General features: G+C 45.1%; 1 protein-coding gene across 1 annotated transcript in view; it reads left to right on the plus strand.

Annotated features, from left to right (window-relative positions):
* Positions 1 to 21,806, plus strand: part of KCNQ5 (potassium voltage-gated channel subfamily Q member 5) — a 575,434-nt gene that overhangs the window by 513,839 nt on the left and 39,789 nt on the right. The window contains exon 10 of the mRNA XM_061206754.1: positions 2,435 to 2,655. Coding sequence (XP_061062737.1) covers positions 2,435 to 2,655 — 221 coding nt within the window. The remainder of the gene's footprint in view (positions 1 to 2,434; positions 2,656 to 21,806) is intronic.

Consider the following 21,806-nt stretch of genomic DNA (forward strand, 5'->3'; position numbering starts at 1 on the left):
CTTTTTGAGATTTTCAGGTCAAATTTTTCCAGTTTCTGAGGATACAGCCGAGGGGTGAGTCTGAGGGAGGCTCCCGAGACGTACCAGAACCCATTCTTAGCCTGTATGCCGTAGAATGGGGGTACTGAGAGTCACTGGCTGACAGAAAGGCATCCCTTTTGTCCCAGTGATCTCTCCGTGTGACTAAGGCACAAAATGGGCCGACCGTCCCAACCATCGCGTCCAACCGTGAGAGGTGACCCCTGAGCGTGCGACTAAGGCACAAACCGTGCAACTAAGGCACCAACCGTGCAACTAAGGCACCATGCGACTAGGGCAGGGAAAGAAAGAAAAGAGAGAGATTCCCGGGACCCACCAGGTGACTCCCCGCTTGGCGATGCCCTGAAACGTGAAAGGGCACTGCTGGGATGGCTCAGAGGCAACGCCTAGGCTCCTGTAAGTCAATCCGGACCGAGAAAAAGGTGAAAGTAACAGAGAAGAGAGGCGGAGGAATCGGCCTCGTAGTCCTGCGGAAAGGCGGCGGCCAAGGGGAGGGGGCTCGGCGTTCTGCTTGAAGCAACATGCGCCTCACGGTGCACGGAAGTTGTCTTGCTGGGGACAGACGCTCTAACAGCCTGGTCCGTTCCGTGACCCCCTTATCCTTCACGGGAGTCTTCAAGCGGCAGGCACCCTAATGGCTTTTAAATGCCTGACCCGTGCCCGCACGATACCAATCGGCCCAGTCCGCAGTCGGGAGGAAGACAGGGACCCTCACCCGTTCTGGGCGGCAGTTACTGGGGCGAAGCGAGCCGTGGAGCCTTCGGAACACACCGGGGTGTGGCCCTGGCCAGAGTCCTCCGTTGCTTCCACGGCAGCTTGCCTGTTCACTGACGGTCCCAAGGAATGAGGAGAGGAGGTCGGGGGAGGAGATCCACCCGGAGATGTCCCCGTACGGGCCACCGAAATGTCGTGGTCCGAGCGCGGGTTGGAAGAAGAATTTCCAGACCTGAAGTGTTTTAGAAAAGAGTGAGTTTATTTAGAACGAAGAGCAGAGTTGGTGAGGGGCGCTGCGAATCCAGCGGGCCGACTTCCTGATAGACCAACGAGAGCCGACCCCCTTTGTGGGCTAGTAGCCAACTTTTATAGCCTCAAGACAAAGGAAATTCCTGCTGGCAGGATGGCATTAGGTGATTGGTCAGGAGGATACAAGGTTACTACATGGTGAATATTTTGCCTAATATGGAGTCGGGGGGCTGTCCAGTTTAGATTAGGAGAGACCATGGCAACAGTTGTTATGGGGCTCGGTTAATTCTGGAGTTTTTGTCCTGTGTCCTTGATATAGGGCTCCACATATAGTAGTGTGTGTATGTTAATATCCCAATTTATCTGTCCCCCCATGGCATCACTTTCTAATGAATAAATAGCACAGTAGTTTATAAATGAACAAGAACACAAACAAAATGGGTCCACAAAGCTTCATACAGTTCATCTGAGGCCCACAAAATTCCCTCAGCTATGTTGCTATTTTTATCTCCAAGTTAGAGGTGAGGCCTCCAAACCCAGGTCTCTGATTGCAGCCTGCCCTTCCCGGCCCTTCACACCTCACTCGTGCTCAGGAGGGCCCGGAGGTGCACTCTGGGTTTTGCTGCCTTGTTAAAACTTCCTTTATCAACCGACCTCAGTTCAGGCCTAGCTGGCGTCTGAGAAGTGAACGTGAACAAATACAATTTACCAGGAGCTGCCACAGCAAATCAATAACCTGTCGAATGTCAGGAAACTGTTGGTGAACACAGCATCTCATTCCATCAATCAGTCATCTCGTTCATTATAAGCTGTGTTCGTTCTACCTTGTGTGGTTTTTGTCTCCCCAGAATGAATGTGGTGCTAAGTGTTGTGTGTTTAATATTGTCTGCAGTGCCGCCAGCCGCTCTGAGACTGCATGGATCTGGAAACCGTAATCTTGCCTGGAGTATAAAATGCATGCAGCCTGTAGATACACGTGCATGTGTAACTGTCATCCCCGTTTTCCTGTAGAAATGTTTTAGAAATTACAAAGAGACATGCTCCCTCCCAAAAAAAACAAAAAACAAAAACTTTTTTTTAGGTCTCAAAAGTTGAGGTTAAATCTAAAATCTGTTTCTAAGGCGAACACCAAACCAGTTCTCTGGTCTTTCCAGTGTCATTGTGCACAAACCGCTGTGCTTGGTCTCAGGCTTCGTTGAATCCAGGAAGGGTGTGCAAAACTGTGGAATGAGACGGACTTGAATGCAAACAGAGAGGTTCAATAAAGCTCAAATTTGCAATAAGGGAAAACTGTATCGCTGTGCCCCTACTTGCTAAGAACATTCTGTGTATTGAAGTACGTGGTCGTATGCAGTTCCATCCGAGCATTTACCCACGTGGGTGGACGGCACTGCCCGGAACGCGCTAACGCTGCCCTGTGCTCCGCCCGCAGCCAGAAGCTCAGCTTCAAGGAGCGCGTACGCATGGCGAGCCCGCGGGGCCAGAGCGTCAAGAGCAGGCAGGCCTCGCTGGGCGACAGGCGGTCCCCCAGCACGGACATCACCGCCGAGGGCAGCCCCACCAAAGTGCAGAAGAGCTGGAGCTTCAACGACCGCACCCGCTTCCGGCCCTCGCTGCGGCTCAAGAGCTCCCAGCCCAAGCCAGTGGCAGATGGTAAGCCCGTGCCTTTTCTCCGTAACCGTTTCACTGTACGCTCGACATGATGAGTGGTTAATTCTCCCTGGTGCCAATCGCAGAGAGGAGGAGACAACCCCAGGGGAAGAACTGTTTGTTTGTTTTCTTGGAAATTTATTCCCTGCTGTGGGCGAGTGTACAGAAGTTTACCTTTGGAAGCAACTTTGACAGCTAAATCTACATTTCAGGGAAGTCAGACACAGTGTTGTTAATTCTTCACTCATATTTCCAGCATATTGTTATTTCTCAGGCAAGGTCCGTATCAGGTCAGCAGGACTGTGCTTCGGACGCACAGGACATGTCTGACCTGCAAAGGCCCGAACATGGCCAGGTTCTCGGGAACCTTGAGACACAGGGAGAAGGGGCCGGAGCCTTTCTGGACCCAGTCAGGATGCTGTTCCTTTTCTGCGAGGCTCTGTTCTCCCCTAAATCAGGGACCATTGCTCATCTTTGTTAGAGAGATTCTCATTGAAAGTTCTTATCTAATGATAAGTGGAATTCAGGTTCTTCTCCTGAGAGGCATTAACCTATTTTTTTTATTTATCAGATTTTGTGGCAGAAGCTTACTTGCCAACACGTTTTACTGAGTGCCATATAATTTCAATGTTTATGAAATAAAACATTTTGTTTTTCATTTAAGGTTAGCTTGGCTTTCCTTTTAAGAACGCCCCCCCAGGATCTCTTATCCTGGGCAAAGAACCAAAATCAAATCGCATCTTCCATGAATGCATAAGAGCCCACAAAGGCTGTCAGCCCCGCTGTGCCCACTCCCGAGCAGAACCTGCGTTCTCCCAGGCAGCGGGATAAAATTAACAACCCGGGGGCCCACGGTGACCTCAGGCTCCCTCAGCCCCCAGCCCTCCCAGCCCATTCAGAGCTCGTGGGGCCGCCCCCCACTCTCAGGGAAGCCCCCGGAGTTCCCTCCTCACACGTCCCACCCTGCACACCCGGGAACGTCGGGCTCTCCCAGCAGCGCCCAGTGGCTGACCCGGCACAGGCCCTCCTGGCGGAGCTCGCAGCTGCCATCTGGGCTGCACACTTGACCCCGCCAGGTGCCCTCCTCCTGCCGCTGTGCTAAGGTGGGAAGTGCTCCCCCCAGCACCGGCCACCCCTCCCGGCCCTACACCAAGCCCCCGAGTGTCCCGAGTCACTGGCGGCACAGATCTCAGTGTCCTCTGGTCTCCGCACTCTCCTCCCTAGGAATTGGCTGAAAGCCCATGAACAGCTGAGTCAAGAGTTAGCAGTTACAAGGCTTGTGTAGCACTCAAAATAGACTTGCCGAATATAAATGGACACATGATTTCTGGAAGGCAAGTTGGCAACAGATATCAAGAGCCTTTACATCTGCCTGAGCTTGGACACCTCCCACCCACCAATTCCATTTCTAGGATACAGTCGATATAATGAAGTAGCAGACGTTAGAAAAGATGCTATAAGTCTAAAATTATTGAAATAGAAAAAGGATCACAAAAAGTAAATTATTCCATTTTGGCTGTGTGTGGATGTGTGTATAAATTCATATATTTATAGTAAAAGTTCTGGAAAGATTTATAACAATGAATGAACAGTTACCTCCAAGAGGTAAGATCAGAGTTATATTTTGTTTCTTCATGTTGTTCATCTGTATTTCCTATTATTTCTACAATGAACATGTAAAGCTTTTGTGATAAAAAGGCAGAAGAGGATTTTCTATTAAAAAATCGGGTCCTCCTCTCAGACACTGCCCTTTTCCTCTCCCTCACTCTGGGGGCCCTTGGTCTAACTTGGTCTAACTGGTGGCCACCAAACCCCTCTCCTTAGGTGGCGTTCCTCCTGGTCTCGGTGCCGGGGACCAGCCTTCACCGAGGGTAGACGTGGACTGTCTAATGAGGTTTGACAGCTCCTACTACGAATAGAACTGTATTAGGCTCCAGGGCTGCCGTAACAAAGTACCACAGACTGGGTGGCTTAAACAACAGAAACTTATTTTCTCACAGTTTCGGAGGCTACAAGTCTGAGATCTCCTTGGGTCATAGACGGCCACCTTCTCCCTGTGTCTCCACTTCTTCTTCCCTCTGTGCATGTCTGTGTCCAGATTTCCTCCTCTTATAAGGACACCAGTCATATTGGATTAGAACCCACTCAGATGACCTCATTTTAACTTCATCATCTCTTTCAAGACCCTGTCTCTGAATTCTCAGGGACTGAGGGCCGGGACTTGAGCACATGGAATTTGTCGGGATGCCATTCAGCCCATACCAGAGCCCCTGCAAACTCACAGCACAGCATCCCCGGGGGTGCACACAGCTCCAACCCTCGCCCTGGGTCCACACGCACTGGAAACGCATGTGTTGCCACAGCAGGTCCTTACCCTTCCAACGTGGGCTTCAGAAAGCATCGCTTCCGTGCTGTGAAGTCCTTACGGTTGGCTGAGCACACCTAAATATAAAAGTCAGAGAATCCAGATTCTGAATATGGAAAATGAGTTCTACTTGTATGTTTGGCCAGAGGGGAAGCATTTTTCAAAGACTCCTAGAGTCAGCACTATCCATCACACTATTTTCAGTTACTGCAAAGATGTCTCAGAGGTCAGACAAATAGAAACAGAAGTCCTGTTCTCTTCCAAACCACAAACTGGAAAGGTCTCCTACCATGCATTTTCTACATCATCTCATACAAGTGCAGTTCTCTTTGGTTAGAAGGGAATTGCTTTTCCCTGGGTGATGCCTGTCTGAATTGGTTCTGAGTCCCCCAAGTGACAGGAGGCCGACTGCTGTCCTGTTGAAGTAGCTTTGTTGGCCGCCCACCCGCAAGAGACCATGACTCCTGACTCGTTGCTCTGTACAGTAGCCCAGAACCTTGACCTCTGATTTACCTCATGGTTAGATCTTGGGAAAACAGAAATTCACTTTTTATAGAAAAAAAAACTGAAGTAGCTATCAAATAAATGTAGACTTCAATTTATACATTTTTATTTATAGTGCCTCTATACGTTTTAAGTATTTCTAAAATCCACTTATTACCCATAGAAAATAATATATAATACTGCATCCAACTCCCAATTATTCTGGATCTATTTGCTCATTCACTTCTGGGGCTCTTTTTTTTTCTACTTCTGTTTTCCCTTTACATATTTTAGGCATTTCAATGCCCATTAACAGCTCAGAGAGAGAGGATGAATAGCAGAAAGAAAAATAGAAATTCAGACTGGCCTTGAGGTTAATAACTAACTTACATTTGGAAAATAATGGGCCTGTTAACTAAAAGACACCATAATAGGAAAACAAAAGAAATTTAAGGTTAATCTGTAAATTTTAATAATTCTTCCCAAATCTGATACCCTTTACTACAGATGGTATTATTGTTATAATTTAATGACTCTTACAAAAGGTTATTAAATATTCCATGTTGTTTTTATTTGCTATCATTTTTGATGAAATTTACATGTTACATTTTAAAGGACACAATTTTAAATTCCACATCCATGTGTACGGGAGAAGTGGAAAGTAACAGGCAGATGTTGTCACCAGAAATTTACAAAGAGCAAAAGGAAGAAAGTAAACTGTAAGGGACTAAGGTGGTGTTGCCATAGCAAACTGATTTTGACCAATATGATATGAATAGTATTTTCAGTTTATAAATCTAATAATAAGAGATAGAAATGTTCCATTAGTCAATCAATAGTATTTAAGCCTCTGCATACAATCTCAAAATTTAGGTAGGATATGACTTTTTTAGATTCCATATATAATGAGTGTGTGATCATGCATGTTGTGTCCTTCTGTGTCTGGCTTATTTCAATTGGCATAATGGCCTCCACGTTCATCCATCTTGTTGCAAATGGCAGGATATCTTTCTTTTTTAAGGATGAGTAATACTCCATTGTATAATTTATACCACAATTTCATTTCACTATATGTATATGTATATCAAGTCATCATGGTGTACACTTTAAATATGTACAATTTTCATTTTAAAAATAAAATAAAAATAAATTAGGTGGCTTAAAAATATTTGTATTTTAATATACAAGAATAATAATGATGAAAGTAACATTTATTGGCTGGCACTGTTCTGAATGCTTTACTTTGATGATTTCATTTAATTCTTCCGATAACCCTATGAGGGAGGCAAGTCATGATCCCCATGTTGTGAATGAGGGAGCTGAGAGCTGCCCAAATCTAAGAGCCGTGAGCAGGGGAGCCTCGGTGCACACCCGGACCGTCTGATTTCCCAGCCCTCCTGTAGGACACGTTCAGAGCTGCGCCCTCAGATGTCGTATCGGTTTCCCTTTAAGCATCTTTCATTTCTGCTTTTTCGCACTGTTGCTCTTCCATCTTCAGTTGGCCAGATCCCCCTCCCTTAGAAACCATTCGACTTTGCCACTGGCCCACCCCTCCTTCTCCCAACCTCAGCTGCCAAACCTCTGAACTGCATCGTCTTCAAAGAGTGGAAGGTTCGGCAAATTGGGAAACGGCCTTTAGATGACCCGTCTCTGTGTCGATCAAGTACCCAGCAGAGGCTCAGGATCACAGCCATCTGGCCTGCGTCTGTTACCCAAGGAGGGAGGCAAACCGTGAGGCCACCTGAGGTCTGTTTCCAGATGCAGAAGGTGGTATCAGGAGATGGACAGCTGTCAGCACAGACAAGCACATGGAACGTGGCAGAAGCAGGTCCAAGGAATGCCAGGCAGCAGAGCCCAAAGGATGCAATTAGGGAGAGCTAGGGGCAAGCCGAGGTTTCTGGTGACTAGTTAGTTTGCTATCAAAGAGGCTTTCGTGACGGACCCTGCTGTACTGGGAATGCCTTTCAGAGTTGCATCAAAGAGCACGAAAATCTCGACAGAGATAAGGCAGTAGCTGGAGGTGGCTCCACCCTGTAGAGCGTAAAAAAAAAAAAATCTGTCTCGAATACTGCATGTAACGTGCACGTCTCAACATGTGTTACATTGTTGCTGCTCAAGGGAAACGCATCAGTTCTTGTGGGAAGCCCTCAGGGCTCGTGCTGGCTGCTCTACGTTCATGAGAAAGACTGGCAGCCTTGGGTGCAGGGGTCCCCGAGCAGAGGCTGGGGGGCAAAGAGGCGAAATGCCTACCGATCGTGGGGGTCCCTGAGGCCCGTTCCCTTGTTCCAGGCGCTGCCAGGAGCTCTTCTCTCTTCACTTCTCTTCTTTGCCTTTCTCCTCCAGCCAGGGTACCCGCTAGGGTGCCTTTGGCTGCGGGGCACAAGAGAAGCAGGCTCCACTACCTTAACCAGTAATGAAATGTATCATCCACAGTACGTGAAGAGAAGGTCGGAGGCAGGACAGCTCCCAGGCAGGAGGCAGGCGCCCTGGCTCCCCTGCTCTCAGCTCTCTCCTTTCTCTCTGCCCAGCTGTGGTCTGTGTGCTGCTTCCTCCAGGCTGGCAGCCAGATGTCTACGAGCATCTTCCCCACACACGGCGCTTTGAGAGGCAAAGGGGGGACCGCCCTAGGTTGTGAGGAAAACGGTCCACTCACGTCTTACGTGGCAGAACTGGGTCTCACGCCTGAAATGACCACTGGTGAGGAGAGCGGGCGCCGGAGTTGCCAGTCGGCATCCAGCACCTGGTCTGCGGCCAGACTCCTCCACAGCGAGTAGGTCAAGGGACAGGGCAGGGGGTGTGACTGGAGAGATGTGAGGGTCTCTGTTTGGGGGTCGGCTCTTGGGAGAAAACCTCCAGTGGTGTCTGACACAGCCAAGAAATCTTTCCTGCCTCGTCGTGAAGGTGGCGGGGAAGAATGCCCTTAAACATGCTTCCTCCCAGATATTCTGTCCACATGTCATTTCTGTTCCTCTGAGTGTCTAAAAGCCAGATTGAGACATGTTTTTGGTTTATTTCTTGTTTATCATTATCTTTTCTTTTTTTCCTCCTTTCTTTCATCACCTAATCTCCATGAGACCGTGACCGCAGACTGGCCTAACTCCTTGTATTTCAAAAGAAGGACAAAGCGGGTAAAGGAAAACCTAGGGAAAAATAAATGAATTCGGATTGAGATAATACAATCTGTCCTCACATGCAGTCGGCCCAGATTGTGGGTTTCCTATCCCCAGCGCCACCAGGGAAAACTGGGGCAGCCGCCTTCCTCAGCACCTCTTCAACGCCCCAGATGCCCCGCGCCTCAGGCTGCTTGCCTGGCACCCCATCTTCCCTTTAGGTGAGTGACAGCCGACTGGGTCTCACCTGAAATTAGCAAAAGAGAAGAAATGCACAGCCCAGGGTGCCGGAACCCTCAACTCCTCTTGAAGGTAGAACGTCCGTCCCCTTCCTCTCTTCTTTAACCTCTGTCCTCTGGGTCCCCGGCCCACCGTCTCGTAAACATCTTGTTTGAGATTGTCAGTAGAAGATCAACGGGAACACTGGCGAAAGGGAAACATTTTAGTGCAGTGGTTTTGCAACCAGCCTCAACTAACAGACTCCTGTACCCACAACGGGGTATTCTTCTCCAAGCAGCAGAAATCACAAGCTACCAGCATTTTATATTTCACCCATCCGTACACACGGCCCTTTCATCTGGTGCTGGTCCTCTTCTGCGCTTCTCTTCCAATGGCATCTGCTTCCCTCGTGTTTTTCTCAGTCTCCCCAGTTGACATTTTTGGTGTTTCCACAAAATGCCAAGCACAGCACTGCACGTAGCGTTTTTCCTGACTTCCTGCGCTGTTGATCCAGCTTCACCCAGACTCTGATTATCGTTTTCCACAATACATGATACTTCCTGGCACTTTCTGAAATCACCTGATGCTGACTCTGCTTCGTGTTGACAGATTTAGTTCTTGTGAAGGCTTGTGTTCCCTCAGGGCTTCAGCTGGACCCTGGAAGGGACCCCTGACTGGGGAGCTCACCCACTCCTCTGAGCTCCACCTGGAACAGAGCCTGAGGGTTTTCTTTCACACCAGAACAAAAGGATTTCCTGAGAATGACTGGGTCTAAAGTCTGGAAATTAAAAGTCCAGTCTATGCCCAACTTAACTGTTGGCATAATTCTGTGCAAAAGCCTGGAGGGTATTTAGTAGGAATCTGAAACACACTTTCCATCCTTCACCAAGGTAACTGGTGAAAAGCGTTACCTGGAGGAATCACCTCAATTCCTGTCCACGGGTTTCTTCTCTCCTTAGTTGTCCGGGTTCCCCATTTATTCAGCCAGGGACGTATCCTGCTCCTCTCCCGAGTGTCCTGCCCTCTTCCTGTCCCCCAGCATCTGCTCTTGTGTCCCAGGGTTCTTATCCCTATGGGGGGGGGGGTTGGGGAGAAGAGACCTTTCAGTCTCTGGTTATAGACTCTAAGAGACTAAGTATTTATCGTATTTCTGGTAAATGGTTGCTTTTTCCAATACTTTCTGTGAAATGCCTGTTCCTCGTTTTTAATGACTGGGGAAATGCGTTTCTATTTTGATTGAACTGCAGATTGCCCTGGCTTTCTATTCTAATCCAAGCACTCTGTATCACAGAACAAGATTTCTGTCCAGATTTCTCTAGGTTCTTCCCCAATGTTTGTTGTCACCCTACAGTGATAGGGAAAATGATGTTTGGTTTCTCGTGGTGGGGAAAAAATAGCTCCCTGCTTTAGATCTGAGTTTTGAATGGATTCTACCTCCTTTCTTCCGGCAGAATCTAAGCTGCCAGGTGACCTCTGAGTACAACCTTAAGCCATGTCTTTCCACCTTCTGCTGATCCAGGTTTTATTGAGAATTGCAGGGTTGTGTAAATTGGAGCTCTGAATTTTGTTTCTCCAACACAGCAAAGTGTATGTGCATGTGTACGTGGGCGCTTTAAAATGAATTGGAATGCTGTGTTACTTATCTATTACTTAGGGACACTTGCACTCTCACAGTCTGAGGTCAAGAGTCCTGCAGTGACTTGGCTGGGTGATTCTGGCTCAGAGTCAGGCTCTCGCTGGGTCCAGTGTCATCTCAAGGCTCAGCGGGGGTTGGGGGGTCCATTCTCAGCTCACTGCAGCACTTGCTGGCAGGTCTCATTCCCTCCTCACATCGGCCCCTTCATTCGTTGCCTGGACGTCCTCGTGAGGTGCGGCCGCAGCGACAGTACACGCTCGAGAGAGGGAGAGAGTACCCAAGACAGAGGCTGCCGTCTTTTCAAAGAACCAGCTTTTAGTTTCGTTGATCTTTTCTGTTGTTTGCTTCATCTCTGTTTCATTTATTTCTGCTCTGATCTTTATGATTTCTTTCCTTCTACTAACTTGGGGTTTCGTTCTTCTTTCTCTAGTTGCTTTAGGTGTAAGGTTAGGTTGTTTATTTGAGATTTTTCTTCTTTCCTGAGGTAAGATTGTTTGCTATAAACTTCCCTCTTAGAACTGTTTTTGCTGTGTCCCATAGGTCTTGGATCATCGTGCTTTCATTTTCATTTCTCTCTAGGTAATTTTTTTTTATAGAATTTATTTACGTGTATGTTAATATAATTTAAGGTTTTTTTTTTTTAACATCTTTATTGGAGTATAATTGCTTTACAATGGTGTGTTAGTTTCTGCTTTATAACAAAGTGAATCAGTTATACATATACATATGTTCCCATATCTCTTCCCTCTTGCATCTCCCTCCCTCCCACCCTCCCTATCCCACCCCTCTAGGTGGTCACAAAGCACCGAGCTGATCTCCCTGTGCTATGCGGCTGCTTCCCACTAGCTATCTACCTTACGTTTGGTAGTGTATATATGTCCATGCCACTCTCTCACTTTGTCACAGCTTACCCTCCCCCCTCCCCATATCCTCAAGTCCATTCTCTAGTAGGTCTGTGTCTTTATTCCCGTCTTGCCCCTAGGTTCTTCTGACCATTTTTTTTTTTTAGATTCCATATATATGTGTTAGCATACGGTATTTGTTTTTCTCTTTCTGACTTACTTCACTCTGTATGACAGACTCTAGGTCCATCCATCTCTAGGTAATTTTTGATTTCCTCTTTGTTTTTGTCAGTGATCCATTAGCTGTTTAGCAGCATATTGTTTAGCCTCCACGTGTTTGTGTTTTTTACAGTTTTTTTCTTGTAAATGATATCTAATCTCATAGTGTTGTGGTCAGAAAAAATGCTTGATATGATTTGTTTTCTTAAATTTACCGAGGCTCACTTTCTGGCCTAGCACGTGATCCATCCTGGAGAATGTTCCATGTGCACTTGAGAAGAATGTGTATTCTGCTTTTAAATGGAATGCTCTATAAATATCAATTAAGTCCATCTGGTCTAATGTGTCATTTAAGGCCTGTGTTTCCTTGTTGATTTTCTGTCTGGATGATCTGTTCATTGGTGTAAGTGGGGTGTTAACGTCCTCCACTATTATTGTGTTACTGTCGATTTCCTCTTTCATGGCTGTTAGTATTTGCCTTATGTATTGAGGTGCTCCTATGCTGGGTGCATATATATTTAAAATTGTCATATCTTCTTCTTGGATTGATCCCTTGATCATTATGTAGTATCCTTCTTTGTCTCTTGTGGCACTCTTTAAAGTCTACTTTGTCTGATATAAGTATTGCTACTCCAGCTTTCTTTTGATTTCCATTTGCATGGAATACCTTTTTCCATCCCCTCACTTTCGGTCTGTGTGTGTCTCTAGATCTGAAGTGGTTCTCTTGTAGACAGCATATATATGGGTCTTGTTTTTGTATCCATTCAGCCAGTCTACATCTTTTGGTTGGGGTATTTAATCCATGTACATTTAAGGTAATTATCAATATGTATGTTCTTATTGCCATTTTGTTAATTGTTTTGAATTTGTTTTTGTAGGTCTTTTTTCTTCCATTCCTCTTTTGTTCTCTTCTCCTGTGATTTGCTGACTAACTTTAGAATGGTATTTGGATTGCTTTTTCTTTTTGTGTGTGTGTATCTATTGTAGATTTTTGGTTTGCAGTTACCATGAGGTTTTGATATAGCAGTCTATATATAAACAAGGTTGTTTTGAGTTGCTGGTCTTTTAATTTCAAATGCATTTCCAATATCCTGCATTTGTACTTCCCTCTTCTTATGATTGCTGGTTTTGATACCATATTTGTGCGTGGTTGATTTCCTACTTTTATTGTATGTTTGCCTTTACCAGTGAGCATTTCCATTTGTAGTTTTCTTGTTTCTAGTTGTGGCCTTCTCTTTTCTGCCTAGAAAAGTTCCTTTAGCATTTGTTGCAAAGCTGGTTCAGTGATGCTGAATTCTCTTAGCTTTTGCTTGTCTGTAAAGCTTTTGATTTCTCCATCAAATCTGAATGAGATCCTTGCTGGGCAGAGTAATCTTGGTTGTAGGTTTTTCCCTTTCATCACTTTAAATATATCCTGCCCACTCCCTTCTGGCCTGCAGAGTTTCTGCTGAGAAATCAGCTGATAACCTTATGGGAATGCCCTTGTATGTTATTTGTTGCTTTTCCCTTGTTGCTCTTAATATTTTTACTTTGTCTTTAATTTTTGTCAGTTTGATTACTATGTGTCTCAGTGTGTTCTTCCTTCGGTTTATCCTGCATGGGACTGTCTGCACTTCCTGGACTTGGGTGACTACTTCCTTTCCCATGTTAGGGAAGTTTTCAGCTATTATCTCTTCAAATATTTTCCCAGGTCCTTTCTCTCTCTCTTCTCCCTCTGGGGCCCCTATAATGCAAATGTTGGTGCATTTAATGTTGTCCCAGAGGTCTCTTAGACCTTATTTCTTTTCATTCTTTTTTCTTTACCCTGTTCCATGGCAGTGATTTCCACCATTCTGTCTTCCAGCTCACTTACACATTCGTCTGCCTCAGTTACTCTGCTATTGATTCCTTCTCGTGTATTTTTCATTTTAGTTATTGTATTATTCATCTCTGTTTGTTTGTCCTTTAGTTCTTCTAGGTCTTTGTTAAACATTTCTTGTATCTTCTCGATCTGTGCCTTCATTCTTTTTCCAAGATCTTGATCATCTTTACCATTATTACTGTGAATTCTTTTTTGGGAAGATTGCCTATATCCACTTCACTTAATTGTTCTTCTGAGGTTTTATCTTGTTCCTTCATCTGGGAAATACTCCTCTGCCATCTCGTTTTGGCCAACTTCCTGTGATTGCAGTTTCCCTTCCACAGGCTGCAGGGTTGTAGTTCTTCTTGCTTCTGCTGTCTGCCCCCTGGTGAGTGAGGCTGTCTAAGAGGCTTGTGCAGGCTTCCTGGTGGGAGGGACTGGTTCCTGCCCACTGGTGGTTGGAGCTGGGTCTTGTCCCTCTGGCAGGCAGGGCCGTGTCAAGGGGTTTGTTTAGCAGGCTGCTGTGGGCTCAGGAAGACTTTAAGCAGCCCGTCTGCTGTTGGGTGGGGCTGCGTTCCGACCTGTTGGTTGTTTAGCCCAAGGCGTCCCAGCACTGAAGCCTACATGCTGTTGGGTGGGGCCGGGTCTTGGGGAGAAAATGGTGGCCTCCAGGAGGGCTCATGCCAGTGAGTACTTCCCAGAATTGCTGCTGCCAGTGTCTTTGTCCCCACAGTGAGCCACAGCTGCCCCCAGCCTCTGCAGGAGAACCTCCAATACCAATAGGTAGGTCTTGCCCAGGCCCTTATGAGGTCACCACTTTTATTCCCTGGGTCCTGGTGCACACGAGACCTTGTATGTGCCCTTCAATGGTGGAGTTCCTGTTTCCCCCAGTCCTGTGGAATTCCTGCGATCAAACCCCACTGGCCTTCAAACCCAGATTCCCTGGGGGCTCCTCCTCCCATTGCCAGACCCCTAGGCTAGGGGCTCAGAACTTTCACTCCCGTGGGAGAACTTCTGCGGAATAATTATTTTCCAGTTTGTGGGTCGCCCACCCAGAGGATATGGGATTTGATTTTACTGTGATTGCGCCCCTCCTACTGTCTCGTTGTGGCTTCTTCTTTGTCATTGGATGTAGGATATCCCTTTTAGTATGTTCCAGCGGTTTTCTTGGCGATGGCTGTTCAGCAGTTAGTTGTGATTTTGGTGTTTTCGTAAGAAGAGGTGAGGTCATGTCCTTGTCTCTACCTCTGCTGCAGTCCTTTATAGCCTAACATCTCATCACCTCCTCCTGTGTGACCTCAGGGTCACACAGACCAACCCTGGGACAATGTAAAGGGGACTGCACAGAGCGGTGGGTACCTGGAAGTGGACTCACTGGGGACCGTCTCAATGGCTAGCTACACAGATGCCGTTGCACTGGCAGGTCTTTTAAGTGACAGGTTTCTACCACTGCCTGCTGTCTTTCCAGGAGCCCCAACCACCAGCTCCCCATCCCTTTCAATCGTCTCCATTACCTGCCTCCCTCTAGAGGCATTTGGGCTTGGAGTCTCCAGTCTAACCATGTCACGTCCAGAATCCTATGTATTATATTTCAGAAAAACCCCAGCACCTCCTGGTCAGCCTTGATCACATGACAGCTAGACTTTTGTGTTCTAATCTTAGTGCAGCCTTTCAAAAGTCATATGGAGCATCTGATTAGTGTGACAAGAAATAAAAGAACATGAGGAAGCAGGAAGCCAGCTAGTCAGGAGCAAAAACAAAGTGTGCTAACCTCGACCCCAGAGCTCTTTCTTTGATAATGTGTGGCCCACCTTTAGCTGCTTCAAGAGCTTGAAGAGATGTTCTTGGTCACTTCAGAGAGCGGCACAAGAACCCAGTGTGAACACCAGCTTTTAGCTCAGTATCAGGACAGTCTAGCAATGAGAGACCCCACACCAATGGGAGAGTCCATCCCTGGACGCCTTTACCCCAAACCTGGATCATCAACACTCAGGGACTCCAGGCCCCGAGGAGGTCAAGCCAGGCACCCCCAGAGAGATCTTCTGAGCCCGGGTTCTGTGACTCCTCCTTAACCATCACCTCTTATCCTCCCTGAAAAGTAGAGGAGGGAGGGGAGGACCGGCTGAGGGATGCTGTTCTGACCTGCCCTCATCTCCTCTGATGCAGAGAAAAGTGCTTTGCGTGGCCTCTTACCTCTCATGAGCCCCACTCTTTCTCTTCCCTTCCACTATCGGCTGCAGCCCTGAATCTCCTGAGAAGTGTGTCCTCTGTGCCCCGCCTACCTTGACACGTGTGTGCCTGTGCGTGTGCGTGTGTGTGCACGCATGAGCGCTCCAGAGTGGAGCCTTCACAGGACGGTGAATTCCCTTCAACTGGTGGATTCCCATTCGAGTCACCAAATGTGGGGGGACTGCCCAGGGCCAGCATTTTTCTGGCACTAAAGGGGCCAGGTGAGTAGACATGACCCATTTGTCTGTAAGCTTTACCACCAGCCCCACCCCAGTGACCGTGTTGATTGGCCCTGGGGAGAGGGAAGGCATCTTCCTCACTGTGCAGCCTTCACACTTTCCACAAAATAAGCACCAAGTCAGCTATTACACAAATCACAGAATTTAGCCCCTATATAAGGGGAGCACTTTACAGCTGCATGGTGACTTTTCATTCATATATTTCAAGCTATTTCCTTCAAAGGCACACTTAGTTCTCTGTTCCACAAAGAGAAACCAATAGGACACAATTTTTAAGTTATATTTAATTGCTCTCATGGAGTGTTCTACTGGGTAAAAAAGAAAGAAAGAAAGAAGAAAAAAGGGCCAGGGTCCTTTCAATGGCTGACCCAGGAAAAAGCCAAGTTACCCAGGCTTTGCTTTCTGTTATCTGCAGTCTGAAGCTCAAATTGTTCTAAATTCCTTTTATTTTCAACGTCTAATTTTTCCCAGCTTTTCTTCCCTTGCCATCTCTTTCCTCTGTTGCCATGTACAATGCATAACAACACTTCCTAAACTCTGAAAATATAGAAAGCTCAGAAGAATATTGCCTGGGGAAAATTAACCCCTGTACCTCTAGTCGCAGAGATTCATTGGCACATGAAACCCTGGATTCCCCCTGGTGAGAGATTTCCATCTTTCATTAAACTTATGCGGTAGCAACTGGTATACTACATCATTATGTCGGAGCCAGTGAGTAAGCTTTCCCCAAACTGAACCTGTGTTCCCATCATTTTATGTTTTGGTTGAAAAAAGTCATGACCTCACGTTGTCTTGTATTTGTATCAGTTATCTGTTCAGACAAAGCTGTCCCCTCCCCCCAGATTCAGTGGCTTAAAACAGCAACCCTTTTTCAGCCTGCACTTCTGTTGGCAGTTCTTCGGGCCTTGGCTGGACTCACCTGTACACCTGTGACCAGCTGCTGGGCGAACCCATCTCCACTCCATGCAGTCTCCCAGACTCCAGCAGGTCGGGCAGATTCTCGTGGTGGTAGGTTCCTAAGAGAGTGTTACCGAATGCAAGTCCGTGTGCCTGACGCACGGTGAGGCCAAACAATACCGAAACATCGGCGTTCGGAGCAGAGAAATGTTTATTGCGGGGCCGAGCAAGAAGAACAGGTGGCTCGTGCCCCAAAAAACCCCCGAACTCCCTGAAGGGTTTCAGCAAAGCATCTTTAAAGGCCAGGTGAGGGAAGGGCGTGGTTACTTGTTGCAAACTTCTTTGTGTAGCGTCCTTTGCTCTTGCAGCTGTCCATGTAGGTCGAGTCACAATGTTCCTGTAAACCTGGAACAAGACAAATGTTATTCTCTGTTCTGCAACTTTGTTATCTCTATATGAATGTAAACGTGTCATACCCTTAAAGGTCAGAGCCTTGAGAATGGGCTATTCTGTATATTTCAGGCTAGAGGCAACATTCCTAACTGGAAGCAAAAGTAGTAGAATACAAAGGTTAAAGTAAAAGAAGCAGATCCAGTATGGAGTCAAGCTTGTTCTTCTCTGTTAAAAGAGTAGAAGCGGAACCTGCAAGGTCTGCTGAGGCCTCGGCTCAAGTGCTCACAGAGTGACAGCCACTGCATCCTGAGCGTCACAGCAAATCATGGGGACGGCCTAACGTGAAGTGGGGACTCCACTGTCCCAACCCACACCCGCCACTTTAGCCTACTCACTCTTATTATGTGCAGTTGGTTCTGTGGACACGGTGTCGATGGATGATCACTTGGTGTTTCTCCCCATGGTTTCCTTCACTTCCAGAGCCGCAGAAGGAAAGGCAGGGAAGACAACGTTGTTAGCACCTAATATACAACAGGAGTTGACTAGGCATTTTCTTTTTTTATTTTATTTTATTTTAATTTTTTAACATCTTTATTGCAGTATAATTGCTTTACGATGGTGTGTTAGTTTCTGCTTTATAACAAAGTGAATCAGCTATACATAAACATATGTCCCCATATCTCCTGCCTCTTGCGTCTCCCTCCCACCCTCCCTATCCCACCCTCCCTATCCCACCCCTCTAGGTGGTCTCAAAGCACTGATCTCCCTGTGCTATACGACTGCTTCCCACTAGCTAGCTATTTTATGTTTGGTAGTGTATATAAGTCCATGCCACTCTCTCACTTTGTCCCAGCTTCCCCTTCCCCTTCCCAGTGTCCTCAATTCCATTCTCTATGTCTGCTTCTTTATTCCTGTCCTGCCCCTAGGTTCTTCATAAACTTTTTTTTTTTTTAGATTCCATATATATGTGTTAGCATACAGTATTTGTTTTTCTCTTTCTAACTTACTTCACTCTGTGTGACAGACACTAGATCCCTCCACCTCACTACAAATAACTCAGTTTCGTTTCTTTTTATGGCTGAGTAATATTCCATTGTATATATGTGCCACATCTTCTTTATCCATTCATCTGTCAATGGACATTTAGGTTGCTTTCATGTCCTGGCTATGGTAAATAGTGCTGCAATGAACATTGAAGTACATGTCTCTTTTTGGGTTTTTTTTTTTAACATCTTTATTGGCGTATAATTGCTTTACAATGGTGTGTTAGTTTCTGCTTTATAACAAAGTGAATCAGTTATACATATACATATGTTCCCATATCTCTTCCCTCTTGTGTCTCCCTCCCTCCCACCCTCCCTATCCCACCCCTCTAGGTGGTCACAAAGCACGGAGCTGATCTCCCTGTGCTATGCAGCTGCTTCCCACTAGCTATCTATTTTATGTTTGGTAGTGTATATATGTCCATGCCACTCTCTCACTTTGTCCCAGCTTACCCTTCCCCCTCCCCATATCCTCAAGTCCATTCTCTAGTAGGTCTGTGTCTTTATTCCCGTCTTGCCCCTAGGTTCTTCATGACCTTTTTTTTTAGATTCCATATATATGTGTTAGCATACGGTATTTGTTTTTCTCTTTCTGACTTACTTCACTCTGCATGACAGACTCTAGGTCCATCCACGTCACTACAAATACCTCCATTTCGTTTCTTTTTATGGCTGAGTAATATTCCATTGTATATATGTGTCACATCTTCTTTATCCATTCATCTGTCGATGGACACTTAGGTTGCTTCCATGTCCTGGCTATTGTAAATAGAGCTGCAATGAACATTGTGGTACATGACTCTTTTTGAATTATGGTTTTCTCAGGGTGTATGCCCAGTAGTGGGATTGCTGGGTCGTATGGTAGTTCTATTTTTAGTTTTTTAAGGAACCTCCATACTGTTCTCCATAGTGGCTGTATCAATTTACATTCCCACCAACAGTGTATGAGGGTTCCATTTTCTCCACACCCTCTCCAGCATTTATTGTTTGTACATTTTTTGATGATGGCCATTCTGACTGGTGTGAGGTGATACCGCATTGTAGTTTTGACTTGCATTTCTCTAATGATTAGTGATGTTGAGCATCCTTTCATGTGTTTGTTGGCAATCTGTATATCTTCTTTGGAGAAATGTCTGTTTAGGTCTTCTGCCCATTTTTGGATTGGGTTCTTTGTTTTTTTGATATTGAGCTGCAGGACCTGCTTGTATAATTTGGAGATTAATTCTTTGTCAGTTGCTTTGTTTGCAAATATTTTCTCCCATTCTGAGGGTTGTCTTTTCGTCTTGTTTATGGTTTCCTTTGCTGTGCAAAAGCTTTTAAGTTTCATTAGGTCCCATTTGTTTATTTTTGTTTTTATTTCCATTTCTCTAAGAGGTGGGTCAAAAAGGATCTTGCTGTGATTTATGTCATAGAGTGTTCTGCCTAAGTTTTCCTCTAAGACTTTGATAGTGTCTGGCCTTACATTTAGGTCTTTAATCCATTTTGAGTTTATTTTTGTGTATGGTGTTAGGGAGTGTTCTAATTTCATTCTTTTACATGTAGCTGTCCAGTTTTCCCAGCACCACTTATTGAAGAGGCTGTCTTTTCTCCATTGTATATTCTTGCCTCTTTTATCAAAAATAAGGTGACCATATGTGTGTGGGTTTACCTCTGAGCTTTCTATCCTGTTCCATTGATCTATATTTCTGTTTTTGTGCCACTATCATACTGTCTTATACTGTAGCTTTGTAGTATAGTCTGAAGTCCAGGAGCCTGATTCCTCCAGATACGTTTTTCTTTCTCAAGATTGCTTTGGCTATTCAGGGTCTTTTGTGTTTCCATACAAATTGTGAAATTTTTTGCTCTAGTCCTGTGAAATATAGCATTGGTAGTTTGATAGGAATTGCGTTGAATCTGTAGATTGCTTTGGATAGTATAGTCATTTTCACAATGTTGATTCTTCCAATCCAAGAACATGGTTTACCTCTCCATCTGTTTGTATCATCTTTCATTTCTTTCATCAGTGTCTTATAGTTTTCTGCATACAGGTCTTTTGCCTCCATAGGTAGGTTTATTCCTAGGTATTTTATTCTTTTTGTTGCAGTGGTAAATGGGAGTGTTTCTTTAATTTCTCTTTCAGATTTTTCATCATTAGTGTACAGGAATGCAAGGGATTTCTGTGCATTTATTTTGTATCCTGCTACTTTACCAAATTCATTGATTAGCTCTAGTAGTTTTCTGGTACCATCTTTAGGATTCTCTGTGTATAGTATCATGTCATCTGCAAACAGTGACAGCTTTACTTCTTCTTTTCCGATTTGGATTCCTTTTATTTCTTTTTCTTCTCTGATTGCTGTGACTAAAACTTCCAAAACTATGTTGAATAATAGTGGTGAGAGTGGACAACCCTGTCTTCTTCCTGATCTTAGTGAAAATGGTTTCAGTTTTTCACCATTGAGAACGATGTTGGCTGTGGGTTTGTCATATATGGCCTTTATTATGTTGAGGTAAGTTCCCTCTCTGCCTACTTTCTGGAGGGTTTTTATCATAAATGGGTGTTGAATTTTGTCAAAAGCTTTTTCTGAATCAATTGAGATGATCATACGGGCTTTCTCCTTCAGTTTGTTAATATGGTTTATCACATTGATTGACTTGTGTATATTGAAGAATCCTTGTATTCCTGGGAGAAACCCCACTTGATCATGGTGTATGATCCTTTTAATGTGCTCTTGGATTCTGTTCACTAGTATTTTGTTGAGGATTTTTGCATCTATGTTCATCAGTGATATTGGCCCATAGTTCTCTTTCTTTGTGACATCTTCATCTGGTTTTGGTATCAGGGTGATGGTGACCTCGTAGGATGAGTATGGGAGTGTTCCTCCCTCTGCTATATTTTGGAAGAGTTTGAGAAGGATATGTGTTAGCTCTTCTCTAAATGTTTGATAGAATTCGCCTGTGAAGCCATCTGGTCCTGGGCTTTTGTTTGTTGGAAGATTTTTAATCACAGTTTCAATTTCAGTGCTTGTGATTGGTCTGTTTATATTTTGTGTTTCTTTCTGGTTCAGTCTCAGAAGGTTGTGCTTTTCTAAGAATTTGTCCATTTCTTCCAGGTTGTCCATTGTATTGGCATATAGTTGCTTGTAGTAATCCCTCATGATCCTTTGTATTTCTGCAGTGTCAGTTGTTACTTCTCCGTTTTCATTTCTAATTCTATTGATTTGAGTCTTCTCCTTTTTTTTCTTGATGAGTTTGGCTAATGGTTTATCAATTTTGTTTATCTTCTCAAAGAACCAGCTTTTACTTTTATTGATCTTTGCTATCATTTCCTTCATTTATTTCTGATCTGATCTTTATGATTTTTTTCCTTCTGCTAATTTTGGGGGTTTTTTGTTCTTCTTTCTCTAATTGCTTTACATGTAAGGTTAGGTTGTTTATTTGAGATGTTTCTTGTTTCTTGAGGTAGAATTGTATTGCTGTAAACTTCCCTCTTAGAACTGCTTTCGCTGTATCCCATAGGTTTTGGGTCGCCCTGTTTTCATTGTCAATTGTTTCTAGGTATTTTTTTATTTCCTCTTTGATTTCTTCAGTGATCTCTTGATTATTAAGTAGTGTATTGTTTAGCCTCCATGTGTTTGTATTTTTTACAAATTTTTTCCTGTA

Source organism: Eubalaena glacialis, chromosome 12, assembly GCF_028564815.1.
Source record: "Eubalaena glacialis isolate mEubGla1 chromosome 12, mEubGla1.1.hap2.+ XY, whole genome shotgun sequence".
Classification (NCBI taxonomy): Eukaryota; Metazoa; Chordata; class Mammalia; order Artiodactyla; family Balaenidae; genus Eubalaena; species Eubalaena glacialis.